At 50.4% G+C, this 13539-nt stretch overlaps 1 protein-coding gene across 1 annotated transcript in view; it reads right to left on the reverse strand.

The window, feature by feature from the left end:
* Window positions 1-10380: 10380 nt before the first annotated feature.
* The window catches only part of Kcnk12 (potassium two pore domain channel subfamily K member 12), a 45844-nt gene continuing 42685 nt past the window's right edge, over window positions 10381-13539 (reverse strand). The window contains exon 2 of the mRNA XM_021149667.2: window positions 10381-11399. Within this exon, the coding sequence (XP_021005326.1) occupies window positions 10498-11399 (902 nt within the window). The 3' untranslated portion in view covers window positions 10381-10497. The remainder of the gene's footprint in view (window positions 11400-13539) is intronic.

The raw sequence follows: 13539 nt of genomic DNA on the forward strand, positions 1-13539 counted from the left end.
TCCTCAGAGTCTTCGCATCCGTGTGTAAGCTTATGCTCTCCCTCTCAAGATGCATTAAAGCTTGGCTGCAGAAGGATCCTACTTGTGTGCCGTGTCGTTCTTGCTGGTCGAGTCGGACGCGCGCAAGAACCAACCTTGGGCTTTGATTTTTTTGTAAAAAGGTTACTCATTCAGATGAAAAGCCTCCAGTGTTGACAGAGAGACAGTGAAAGAAATCAGGCATTACAATTTACTGGAATCGAGCTAGACATCTCAGGGCTAGTCTACAAAGTATACTTAGAACAATAGCTGGGTCACTCCCATACACAGGAATTTACAATGGCCTAAGGGGAAAGTGGATTATACAATAGACTAGAATTGGAACTATGGCAAGGGCATGAAGCCCTTGCCCCTGGCTTCTAAGAATAAACTGACCTTAGGTATGGCTGCTTTTTATCCCAGTTGTAAACACTGCCTGGTTCCTGTTAGCTGGTATGTATGCATTCCTCTGTTTTGTGTAAAGAGTCATTTTGCATCGGGTAACCTCAGTGTACCTTGAATGACCTTATTGTATCACTTAACGTCCTTGTCACCTTCTGTAATATAAGTCTGATGCTCGCTTTGAGAAATTACATTCAGATCAACACTCCCTTGTGTTCACATCTGTTTGTCACCCCGCCAACTCCTTGCCCACCTGAATACTGGGACCCTGATTCCCAGAGGGCTGAGGGACCCACTGAGTCCAGTCCACAGCACTGACTGATAAGAGGGACCTGGTTGCAATCACATGGAGCCAGCAGCAGGCCAGAGGTGCTGACTGACTGTTGCCGTCTGGATAAGCGTCTTCTAATGATTCTACAGACAGCCCTCTGTGAATGTGTCCCTCAAAAGGAAATAGGATGCTTTCAAGAGTGGATTAGAGTAGGGCATGTTACTCTGTACTTCCTGTGGAGGCTGAGGTACCTTGAGTCCAAGTGTTTACACTGCCTGGGTAACAGTGTGACCTTGACTCCAGAGCAAACGGCTGACCAAATGAAGAATGTGATGTCTTTGCTTCATGATGGCTGAGGCCTCCTACTGCAGTGGTATACCCTTTTACCTTATTTTTAAAGATTGATTTTATTTTGGTGTTTGTGTGTGTGTATATCTTTCTATGCACTGTTTGTATGTGTGTGCAGGTACCCACAGAGGCCAGAAGAGGGTGTTGGATCTCAGGACTCTAGAGTTACCAGAGTTTGTGAACTTCCCAACATGGTGCTTGGGGTGCCTCTAAACTGTTTTTGCTTGGCTGAAGTTTGGAAGTCTAAAAACTACATTTCCCAGAATCCCTTGCCAGTTTCCTTCCAGATGGGCTTGTGGATGGGGCACAGTTGCTGAGGGATGAGGTGATGACAAGACAGACATTGGGGCTGACTCACACCAGCAATAACAACGAGCTACAAGCCCAGCTTTACCATGAGCCCCTAGAGACCCCACTGCAGCTACAGAGTGTCCCCTCAGCTAAACTGGAGCCACTCTCACCAGGACCATGGCTAACTTAAAGAAAAATAGTTTTCAGGTCGTCTTGTGACCATGTTAGGTCATTTGACAAAGTTTGGTCTGGTAGACAGTGAAAGTGATCTGCTGCCTTAGCGCCATGCCTTTGAAGAGAGGCGTACATCTAAACCTTCGCCTCGCCCGCATTGTAAGTCAATCGTCTTAGGACATTCTACACGGGGATGGTGCAGAAATAGTCAGGAACAAGCGTGCTGGGGGCTCCATGTTGGCTCCCCTTCCAGGGAGAGAAATAAACTTCTTACCTGTTGTTAGCCAGTATGATTTTGGATTTCTGTTAGCATAGCACCGTTTGCTCTCTAGCTAACATGTGGCCCATGAAACTTAGACATGGAAGCCTCATTCCCAGGGACTCACAGGAACCCATCACTAGCTGAGGTGACCGCCGTCGACTCCCCAGTTGTTGGGATCTGATACTCTTCTTTGCCCTTTCCGCACTGTTGGGCTCTCAGCAGCTATGAGAAGCTCTCAGCAGTTCTCAACCTATGACCTTTTAGGGACACGCCAGGACAACCCTTTCACAGGGGTCAAATATCAGATTTCTTGTACACCAGATATTTTACACTGTGCTTCATAACCTCGGCAAAAATTACAATTATGAAGTAGCAATGAGAATAATTGGGGGACAGCACGCACGAGGACCTGGACTAAAGGTCACAGTGTTCAGAAGGCTGAGGACCACGGGAGAGATGATTTCATTTGTCTCCTAAAGCTGAGAACCCTCACATTACTAGCCTTGCTTAGACCACAAGGCTAGCTTTTGCTAAGGGGAAACCTCTTTCTAGGACACTTCCTTACTCCTTAAACCTAGCTCCTTGCCAGGTGTGGTGGCATTCACCATTACTTTCAGTGGTTGGAGGCAGAGGCAGACAGATGATCTCTGTGAGTTCGAGGCCAGCCTGGTCTGTATAGTGAGTTCCAAGACAGCCAGGATTACAAATAAAGACCTTGTCTCAAAAAAGAAAGAAGAAAGAAAGAAAGAGAGAGAGAGAGAGAGAGAGAGAGAGAGGAAGGAAGGAAGGAAGGAAGGAAGGAAGGAAGAAAGAAAGAAAGAAAGAAAGAAAGAGAGAAAGAAAGAGAGAGAGAGAAAAAGGAAGGAAGGAAGGAAGAAAGAAAGAAAAAGAGAGAGAGAAAGAAAGAGAGAGAGAGAAAGGAAGGAAGGAAGAAAGAAAGAAAGAAAGAAAGAAAGAAGAAAGAAAGAAAGAAAGAAAGAAAGAAAGAAAGAAAGAAAGAAAGAGAGAAAGAGAGAAAGAAATGGAAAACCCCAGCATCTCCCTAATGGAGCTCATTGTCTTTCCTGTCTAAGCCTATTTGTCCTCCAGGGTTCTCAGTTTCCGTGTGGTCCCACTTCCAGCCACCTACTTAGCCTGGGGCCTCTTGGACTTACAATTTTTGTTAGGATTGTGTTTATTTGGTGTGTGTGTGCACATGTTTGCCATGACACATTTGTGGAGGTCAGAGGGCAGCTTGCAGGATCCGATTCTTTCTGTCTGCCGTGTGGGGTTGAACTTGAATCTTCAGGCTTGTCACCTGACGTGTCGACTTCCTGAGCTGCCTCACTGATCCTTCTCTCAGACTTCTGCCCACAAGCAGGCACAGTCATGGCTTCTGTCGGCCAAGCCCTCCCTCACTTCCACAGACTTTTCTTCCCTTGACATTCTACAGGATGAGCTGAAACTGCTTTGGCTTACGAAGCCTTTCATGATCTGACCCTCAGTCACATCTTTGTTCTGTCACCCCAGACCTGAGGCACGAACTATATGCTCCTTTCTGGAAAGAGCCTGCCTCTGTTCGTCTTCAAGAGCCGCTACCTCTGCCCATGAGTCACCAGTAGGCTCCCTGCAGCCTCCTCTTCCTGTGGGCTCAGTGTGAAAGCTTTCTCTGCAGCATCGGAGTGACCACAAGTTTTCAGTGGTCCCAGCATCCACAAGTGACTGTAGCTACAGACCCTCCCCGCCTATGCTGACATGCCAGAGCCTGGAGTCCAGGGTCTGCAGCGCTAACATGTCTTGTCATTCTTTTTCTTCACCCTCTGATTCAAGAACCCCAAACTAGAGAAGCCCTTAACTTCTGTGGCCCAGGACAAACTGGAGGGGGAAGGACCATTGATTTTTGTAATTATGATAAATCTATAAGTCTCTTGTCCAGCAGTCTGGCCTGCTGCATGCTAAGTTAAGTTCCCTTTTCTTTGATACTCATTAGGAACACAGATATCTTCATAGAGAGGTGACCGACCACAGAGGAGGCAGGGTGAGCGATTCCACCTAGGCATTCGCCGTTGGACTCCTAAAATGTCATTCAGGAATCACAAGGTCTTAGGACCTGAAAAGCAGCGAAAGGTCACCTGAATCATTCAATGAAGAGATGTATGTTCCACACAGTTGGGCCACAGCTGGAGACCCTCATCAAACACAGAGCTGGTGGGTGACTGAAGCCCAGGCGTGTCCAGAATTTTAGCCTAGCTAATGGTCTTAGTTGGACACAAGGCTGTTAGAAACCAACTTCCCAGAAATGCTACTGGTCAGGGTGCTTTAAGCAGGAGGGAGTGTGACTCCACAGATGGTGAACCAATTGAGCAGCTTTCTCTAGCATTAAAACAAAAGGCAAAAACTGGTATGGGGGGCCAGGCGTGGTGGCGCACGCCTTTAATCCCAGCACTTGGGAGGCAGAGGCAGGCGGATTTCTGAGTTCGAGGCCAGCCTGGTCTACAGAGTGAGTTCCAGGACAGCCAGGGCTATACAGAGAAACCCTGTCTCGAAAAACCAAAAAAAAAAAAACAAACAAACAAACAAACAAACAAAAAAACTGGTATGGAGTCAGTGGTTTGATGAGAGTTCTTTGTTTTTATTTTATGTGTGTGAGTGTTTTGCCTGCATGCCTGCCTATTCTTATCATGTGTATGCAGTGCTCAAGGAGACCAGAAGAGGGCGTTGGTCCCTGGAACTGGAGTTACAGCCAACTGTAAGCAACTGGGATTCCAAGGAGCTGGGATCCAATCTTGGTCCTCTGCAACTGCTCTGAACCTCTAATCATGTCTCCATCCCTGATTAAACTTTTTGTTCCATTTTATCCTGTAATGTCATGGAAGTCCCTGGTGTAGACGGGAGAAGAGAGAGGCTGGTACATTTGGTTCGTTGCCGTCAGCAGGGGGAAGAGTTTAGGATGCTGGAGAGTTTGTAGACTTTGGCGGGTGGGGCCAGGAGAGGTGGGTGGAGCAAGGGTGGGTGTGGCCATGGATTAGGATGCATGGAAGATGATAAAGGAAGTTTAGGGTAAAAAAGACCCCAAAGAAAAGTAACTGGTTTCTTTCTTGGCTAAAAGCAGGAAATGTCAGGCCTGTTGGCAGTTTCACCCTGGCTAGAGCTCAGAGATGCCAGAAATGTTTAAGCTCAAATGTCTCTGGTTTTGGTATGGTCAGAGGCTGGGCAATGGGAGGGTAGTGTGTGTGTGTGCGTGTGTGTGTGCGTGTGAGTGTGTATACGTGTGTGTGAGTGTGTGTGAGTGTGTATAAGTGTGTGTGAATGTGTGTATGTGTGTGTGAGTGTGTGTATAAGTGTGTGTGAGTGTGTGTAAGTGGGTGTATGTGTGTGAGTGTGTGTAAGTGTGTGTGAGTGTGTGTGTGTGTGAGTGTGTGTGTGTGTTCCTTATCTCGATTTCCCTGAAAAAATACCCATCTCCTGGAAATAATAATGACAATCTAACTGAAAGTTCTAGACACGTGCCATGGGAACTGGGCTGACCAGTTTGCCTTCCCCCTCTCCCTTTCCCCAACATTATTAACTCCAAGGTAGCCAGGCCTAGTGGTACCCTATTTCCTGGTACCCTCCCTGCTACAGAGGACCTCTGTTCTCTTTCTTTTCATCTTGTAAGTGTTTGCCTATTGGTCTATAACAACCATCTCTCTAATACCTTCTGTGGTCTGTGAATCCCACTCTTCAAATTTTTCAAACAAGTACCTGATATCTTGGGGTGGCTTTGGTGGCTATTGGATTTCTGGGGCCCTAGATCCTGAGAGAGGCTCTGTTGTCCCCCTCCAAAGACTCCTCCATAATCCTGCACCTCTAGGAGGGGCACGCAGAGGAGGAAGGACGTCTCAGTGGCTCTGTGATGCTGGAGCTGTAAAGGAGCGCCCTGCTAAAGAAAGCACTAGAAAGAACCCATCTCCCTGGGGACATAAGGGGCCCCCATGTCCTCATGATGCCTCTCAGGTTGGGGACACCTTGCATCTCTGCACACTTTGTACTTCTTACTTCTGCTTACTCCTAACTGGGATGTGGAGTCATGAACCCATTTGAAAGATGAGGAGAGCAAGGAGCAGCGTCAGTTCCGTGTCTGTAGATCTAGATCCAGCATCCAGAGCTCTGATCAGAGTGGAGCATCTCCACCATGCGCTTGCTGTGTCTGTAGTGCAGGCTCTACAATCACCTGTACTCCTTACAACAGTACTAATGCCTGCCCAGTGTCCCTCCTGGGTAGGGTCTGGCCCCAGCATCTTTTCAAGATCACTTTGGAGGGTCGTGTGGACAACCAGGTTTGAGAACATGGTCATGGTTCAATGCTTGCACTGACTCTACCAACCTAGCCCAGCCTGGCTCGGGGTAGCTCTGTGGATTTGTAGAACAATCCCCATTGGCAGTCACAAGTCTGAAAGGGCCTGGAGAGGCAGTGTGAGCAGGGCAACAGGAGGAGGAGCTCTGACCAGACAGAAAGCAAAACAGCCCAAAGGGTGGCAGGCTACTTTTTATTCATCGTTAATTTAAATACCCTTTAGTGCTCTCAGAGCAAAGTGCTGCTCGGAAGGAGAAAAGTGTTGTTTTCAAGTGCTGTAGGCTCGCCTGCATGCTCGAACCACTCCCCAGAGAACACAGCATCAGAAATGAGTAGTAATGCCAGGGCCGGCTTCCTTGGGGGGTGGGGGTGGGAGGGTCGGGGAGGAAGCAGGGTCTTGGGAGGGGTTGCTGCAGAAAGGCCATTGCTCCTCCTCAGAACATAGCGAGACTGGCTTTGCTCTGTCACAGGTCAGGATGCCTATAGGTTCTGGGGCTTCTCTGGGGTCACGGGAGTCCAGGCCCCACACCTGTGGTGCTGAGACCATGTGTGCCCAGGAATGGCTTCAGTAGGTCCTTTTCCCCTTCCCACTCTGCTGGTGGAGCCTTCAGAGTCATGTGGTGCGATTCAGCAATCCTAGAGATAGACAGACAAAGCCCCAGCATCTCTTCTGGACACTGAAGTGCCCTGAGCTGCTGGCTGGCAGGACCTCCCAGACACTGATTATTGAGTATTGTGCTTATTTTGACCCCTCTGAGTGTAAAAGGTTACATTTAGATAGACCCAGGTGGTCCACAGGCCCGGTGTTGGCTGACTCGGTCCCCTCTAGAAGTGTCACTTCTATTGATAAGGGCTCAGTTACCCTCACTCCAAAACCTGTAAGAAGAGGTGCCTTCTGGGTGTCTTGGTGACCATCTATTTCTTAGGGGTGGGCTTGAGACTGGATGCTGGCTTCTGTGTAACACAAAAACACATGCACACTGCACACAAAACTCCCCAACACCGAGGGGGAACAAAGCCCTAGGAGATCTCGAGAGAATTAAACAGGAAAAAGAAACCATTCTTCTCAAAGTGGCCTTACCTGGGAGGGTCCCTCGGAAAGGGCTAGTGACTTGTTGTAGCTGCTGTGCGTGTGTACGCATGACACGCAAGGGCTAGGGCTCCCTGTCACTGTTCAAGGGTGGAGGCCTGAGATTGTCTGGTCACTTAGACCATCCCACCAGGACCTTGAGCTTTACTGGGAAGACACAGGGGCTGACTGCATGGCTTTAGTGGGGCGATGGCATCAACAGTGGCTTCTTTACTGACCTGATTAACTCTAAGAAGGCTTGATGCCCAGCCCCTGGCTTCTGTGTTCTGTGTGGCCACAACCAGAAGACAAAGGATTATGGGAGTCACACTGTCAGTATAGAAGCCTACTATGCACTAGAACACTGTGTGTGTGTGTGTGTGTGTGTGGACCTGAGGTCAGGCAGGTGAGCCGCAGCCCACAGGAGCTGAGAGCATTGGTGAGCTGCCAGCCATGGGTCATTCTAGAGACACCCATGATCATGGAAGAGGTGTTACCATCTAAGGATGTGGAGACCTTCTTAGTAAAGGGGTCCTGATCGATGTCGCTGTTCCCAAAGTGATAGGAGAGCCTTTTCTTCTTAGCTTTCCCTTAAACGGGAAGCCATACCACATAACTCTATTGGTCCATCAAGTCCCCTGACCCGGAAGCCCCAGCTTTTCAAGAGCTCAGCAGCCTCCGGGCAACTGGGGAACTGAATCCTTTGGTTTGGACAGGGGAGAATGACGGTATGTCATACCACATAGTGGGACTGAGACTGGTGTTATGTGGTGGGGACCAGAGGGACAGGGACCAAGATGTACAGGTGTCACTGGATCCTGAGATACTATGTATTGTACTTGGTGGAGGACAGATTTCTCTGGGAAGTCACGAGAAGGAAGGAGAAAGGGGCTTCCTTTCCCTGCCCCCTCACACCATGCGTCTATTTCCTTTAGAGGCTTGCTCTAACTGCAGCCACTTGCCTTCTTCCAAAGCCAAAGCATAGGGAGGGAATGGGAAACAGCTAGGCCCTGCAACGTTAGCAACATAGAGAGCCTAAGAAGCATGGTGACAGAGGATGCTGCCAAGGGACAGACGCTTGGCATTCTTCTTCCCTGGAGGAGGCTCCTGGAGGTGGCTCCCCATCTCCCAAGAAGGACTGCACAGAGCTACGTGTTTGTTCATCAGTATGGTGGCCTGGATGTCTTAGTAGGTCCGTCTAGCTGTGCTAACTTGGTCCTACTGTGCCAGAGCTCCCTCCCTGTGGGCAAACTGCTATTTTGCCTCTGCCATGGGATCTCTGCTTCCCCCCCTCTGAATGGCTCAGCTCCTCAAGTTATTTCCGTTGCCTAGGTGACATCTCTAATTGGATGTTTTTTAATCTGTTCCTCTTTTAAATGGATAAGCCCGATGCTTTACTTCCAGGTCCTGTCAGAAGGCCTAGACTGGATAAAGAATATTCTGGGACCAAAGCCATCATTCAGATGCAAGTTCATGAGCTAGCCCTGATGGACAGTCACAGTGGATCCTGGAAGCATGGCTTCTGGAAGGGTGCTACCCCTTGAAGATTTAGCAAGACTTAATCTGTCTTCTGCCAGCCCTACTTCACCGGTGTCCCATCAGATGAGAGCCTGTGTTTAAAGGCCAACTGTAGAGCAGGTTGGAAATTACTCAAACCAAGTCCCTGTGACCTGGGTTAGTTCTTTTCCTTCCTATCTGAACTGGAAGGGGAAAGAAGAGTTTGACATTCAAGCATGGTTCTTAATGGTGTACACACACACACACACACACACACACACACACACAGGCACATTGCCAAGGAGAAGGATGATATTGAGGTGACACTTTTGCTGGAATTCCTATCAGAAGTGGTGCACAGGGGCCACACTGTGTGCTTATAAACACCAACACTACTTTCCTTCCATGTTCACATTTCTTTAGATGAGACAAAGGGCAGAAGTGGTCCTCCTTCACAGCTCCAAACTCTGCCATTTCAATGAAGCCTTGGGCATTTGGATGTCCCTCTGCAGAGGACGAGTCTGGGAGGTTCTGTCCCTTGGCCTGAGGACCGTTCAGAGAGCATCCCTTCCATTCTATGACTCCTCTGGGTTCTGGCAGCTCCCTCCCTCCTGCCTCCTCCACCTTTGGTGTAGAATTCAATGCAGTAAACAACCCACCTGGTTATTTGAGGACCACACATGACTTAGAACATGATCTCAAACACTATGTGGTGGGCATGGGAGCTTAAATGGCCTGACATTTGTAATATGGCTGCTTTGGGTTTCTGGTGCTGTAGACCCCTTGGGAGTAGAGGGTAGAGCCCCTAATCAAAGAAGAGGTGGATGGGGGGAGGGAGGGACTGTGCTCTGCACCTCTGGGCTCCTTAGAAAGGGGAAGAATTGAGCTGGTCAATGGTAGTTAAGAGGACAACAGTAACAAAGTCTTCTCTAAGAGGAGACAGCTGGTCTCTGTTAGTTATAGAAAGCCGCCCTGCGTGTGCACTAAGCTTGTGAATGAAGAGAAGGTTGAGGGCTCACATCAGAGAACACGCTGAAGCAGAGCAAGTCTCTCAGTCAGAGAGCCCCTCCCTGCAGGTCCCCCTGGGCTTCTGCAAGTAGAACTTATGGAGTGGACTAGCCTCGGTCTGAGAAAGGCCAGCTAAGCCCCTCACCATTTGCAATGTTCAAGTATGTGTGGGGGTGGGGGTGGGGTATGCTGCCGATCGCGGGTGGGTGCTGTGTTTCCTCTAATTGCATAATACTACAGCATTCCCTGTGTGTAGTGGCTGTTCTATATATATACACAGGGAGGCAACATATGGCTCACCCTACCCCCACCTGTCAAAACTGTGACTATATCACTTCTGACGACCAGAAGCAAGCTGCTAGGCTGAGCCAGTATTCTAAAGGCTGAGGAGGTAATTCAGAGCCATGAAAGGCGGCACCATATGCTTTGGGGTTGCCAGCTGCTTATATGCATGGGGAAGGGTTTAGTGCCTGTCTGCGAAAGCCAGGGATGCACTCACTTTCTTTGCTGCAGTATGCACTGGCGCGGAGCGGGGAATTTGGGGTGCCACTTTTTCTCCTCCTGGAGGGGAAATTTGTTGGGGGCCACGATTCTCCAAGAGGGGACTCAAAAAATAATAAAAAAAAATCAGTCTCATCTAAAACTTGCCCTTGATAACGTCAGGCCTGGCCCAATAGTATTTCTTTAGAAAACATGTTTGTTTTGGTGGTTGTTTTTTTTTTTTGGTTTCGTTTTTATTGGATAAAGATTAAGAAAGCGCCATCTCGGAGAGAAGTGAAGCAAACCCGCCCGGCGGCGCGCAGCCCGGGCCGGGTCCGCGACGCTGGGGGCGGGCGGCCGCTCTACCTGGAGGCGCTGGTCTCTGCCAGCCGGTTGTTCATGATGCCCAGCGCGCCCACGCCGCCCGAGAAGCCGTTCTGTCGCGTGTTGACGCACACGCTGCGCGGGTAGCCGTTGGCCGTCTCGGACAGCTGCTTCTGCAGCAGCGCCAGCGACACCTTGTTGGACGCCGTGAGGTCGCGCATAGAGATGAGCTCGCCCGACAGGCGGCGGCCCTCCGCATCGCTGTCGCGAGTCGCGGGGTCGGCACCCAGCGCGGCCAGGCGACGGCGCAGCCGGGAGCCCGGGGTGATGGCGTTGCGCCGGGCTAGGGGCGCGCCGGGAGCCGGGCAGCAGCGCGTGCAGCAGCGGCAGCTCAGCTTGCGCAGCATCCAGTTGAGCACCTGCTTGATGAGGATGGAGATGACGTTGAAGAGCGAGTAGATGCAGCACACCCCGAGCAGGATGAAGAGGAAGTTGCCCAGGCGGTAGAGCCCCTGGTTCCGGTAGGCGGCGTGTTGGCTGCTCACCAGGTCCCCGAAGCCGATGGTGCTGAAGGTGACGAAGCAGAAGTAGAGCGAGTCCACGTAGTCCCAGCCTTCCACGCTGGTGTACATGGCCGAGGCGCAACAGGCCAGCAGCACGGCGAACAGGCCCAGGATGAGCAGCACGTGGTACACCGAGGGCTTCCAGCCCGCCAGGCTGTCGGCCTCCGACAGCGCCGAGCCGCGGCGGAAGGTGGCGGGCAGCAGGCCACTGCGGCGCAGCTGGCGCTCCCGGCAGGCGCGCATGATGAAGGCCAGCAGCGAGATGATGCGCTCTAGAAAGAGGTTGAAGAACAAGATGGTCCCCGCGCAGCCGAACAGTCCGTAGGCGATGAGGAAGGCCTTCCCGCCCACTGTGGCTGGTGTTGTCATGCCGAAACCTGCGGAGATAACAGCCAGGGTCAGCGAGGGCTGGTGGTCGCATGTGGTGTGGCAGGCGAATGCAGATGCGGAATTAACTTATTTGCTGACCGACTTAAGTCAGGTGGGGGCGGGACAGTACTTAGACGGTTCCCTCTTTTGGTGGCTCTTGATCATGATGAGTCCCAACAAGATGGAGTTCTGCCCTATGCCTTAGGGGTATTTAAACTACTCAGGTAGGGCGGATATGCACTGGACGGGACCAATAGGATGCACTGAGCAGCATCAGGTGCGCAGATGCAAACCTCTGAGCTGCCCACAAAACCAGTGAATGACATCCGTTCCCCTAACTGAATTTCCTCTGGACTCTGTCGCGCAGACAGGCTTGTTGGGCTGGGCTTCCAGAAGAACATCTTGTAATTAGGATTGTTTACTCTGAGCCCAGTGAGAGAGAATTGCCTGTTAGCTCTGGTTCACTTACAAACCCCACACAAGGATCATTTGGGGACCAGTTCCCCTCCTGCCTTTAGAGTGCAAATCTGAACATTTGCCACTGGACTTCAGGTCCCCCTCCAGGACCACCATGTTTGGTGTAGCTGGGCCCTGTGGTGCCAGTATGTGGTTAGAGTTTTGTCCTGGAAGGTCTCTCTCTTGCTCAGGAAGCTGCTTAGTGCTTTGAAGCCTTTAATAAAGAGGTAACCTGTTGACTTGTTGAAAGCCAGGCCCTGAAGGGTTTGTTAATGGACTCCCACAGAAAGCCGGCTGCCACGGGTTGTGGGTGGGGAGAAAGCTCTCATGACTTTCTTGGTGCTTAGAGTCTGAGCTGTCTGAGCATCATCAGACATCTCCGCATCCACGGGAGCAGACCTTCAGAGGCACACCACTCCCTTCACACCCAAAAGAAAAGGACAACCCGTGCGTGACCGCTGCTGTGCAGCAGGCCCAGCTCTAGGAAGAAGTCAAGGATACTTTGTCCCATTTGGCTTATTATCTCCTTAAATATTCCAGAGCGCATACACCTACCACTTGAAGAGCACATTCCTTGGGCGTAGATGCTAATCACGTTCTTGATTCCCTGGAGGAAGTGCCCAAGTTGCCTGTTCATCTTATACTTACTGACTGAAGTTCAGGGAAAATTGTATGATATTGCTCATTGAGAAAGATGGGTTATTCTTTGCGTTCCACATTTGGCCACAAAAGAATTTTAAAAGAAGCAAGTAACAGTAACATAACAAAGAAAATGTTAGTGGTTTGCCCAGAAATTTGTAAGAAGGATTTTACAATACTCTAAAGCCAAACTCAAGTCCCTGGGCTCACGAAGAAATCGACACTGTTTGTGGATTGGAGTAGGGGGGGGGGGTTAGAGAGCAGGCATGATGATGAACGCTTGTAATCCCAGCATTTAGGAGGTAGAGGCAGGAGGACTAGAAGTTCAAAATCATCTTTGGCTACATAGTAAGATGGAAGCCAGCCTAGGATATAGGAGACCCTGTCTCACAAAGCAAACAAATTTAGAAAGTCCTAGATTGGAGGCTGGAGAAGCACATACTGCTTTTGCAGCAGTTCCTATCTGAGTACCTGTAGCCCCTAAATGGGGGAGCAGCCCCTCCTTCTAAGCTGCAGCCTATGGCTGCTGTAAGATGCCCCCCACCGGAGCTGCTACCATGGTGGCACCTGTTAAAATGGAGGCTCCTGTAGAATGGTGGCACCACGACACCTCCTTAGTCTGCAGACATCACAGGAGCTGTGCATGCTCATTTCATGACTCAGGACTTTCGTGAAATACCATGGCAGGAGCTGCCCCACAGGAGCTGTCCACACTGGCAGCACCTCCTCTCCAGCCTCCCTAGCAGCTCCACAGAGATGGTGCCTCAGCCAAAGCAGGCTGCATCCGGGAAGGACTTCCCACCCTCATCCATGGGCCCAATGCAGGGAAAAAGAAGGTGGGAGGAAAAAAGCCATCAATCCTTGAGCAGAGAACCCACCAATCCCTGAGCAGGAGAATTTACCAATCCCTGAGCAGGAGAACCCACCAATCCCCGAGCAGGAAAACCCACCAATCCCTGAGCAGGAAAACCCACCAATCCCTGAGCAGGAGAATCCACCAATCCCTGAGCAGGAGAACCCACCAATCCCCGAGCAGGAGAACCCACCAATCCC

Source organism: Mus caroli, chromosome 17 (assembly GCF_900094665.2).
Source record: "Mus caroli chromosome 17, CAROLI_EIJ_v1.1, whole genome shotgun sequence".
In the NCBI taxonomy this organism is placed as follows: Eukaryota; Metazoa; Chordata; class Mammalia; order Rodentia; family Muridae; genus Mus; species Mus caroli.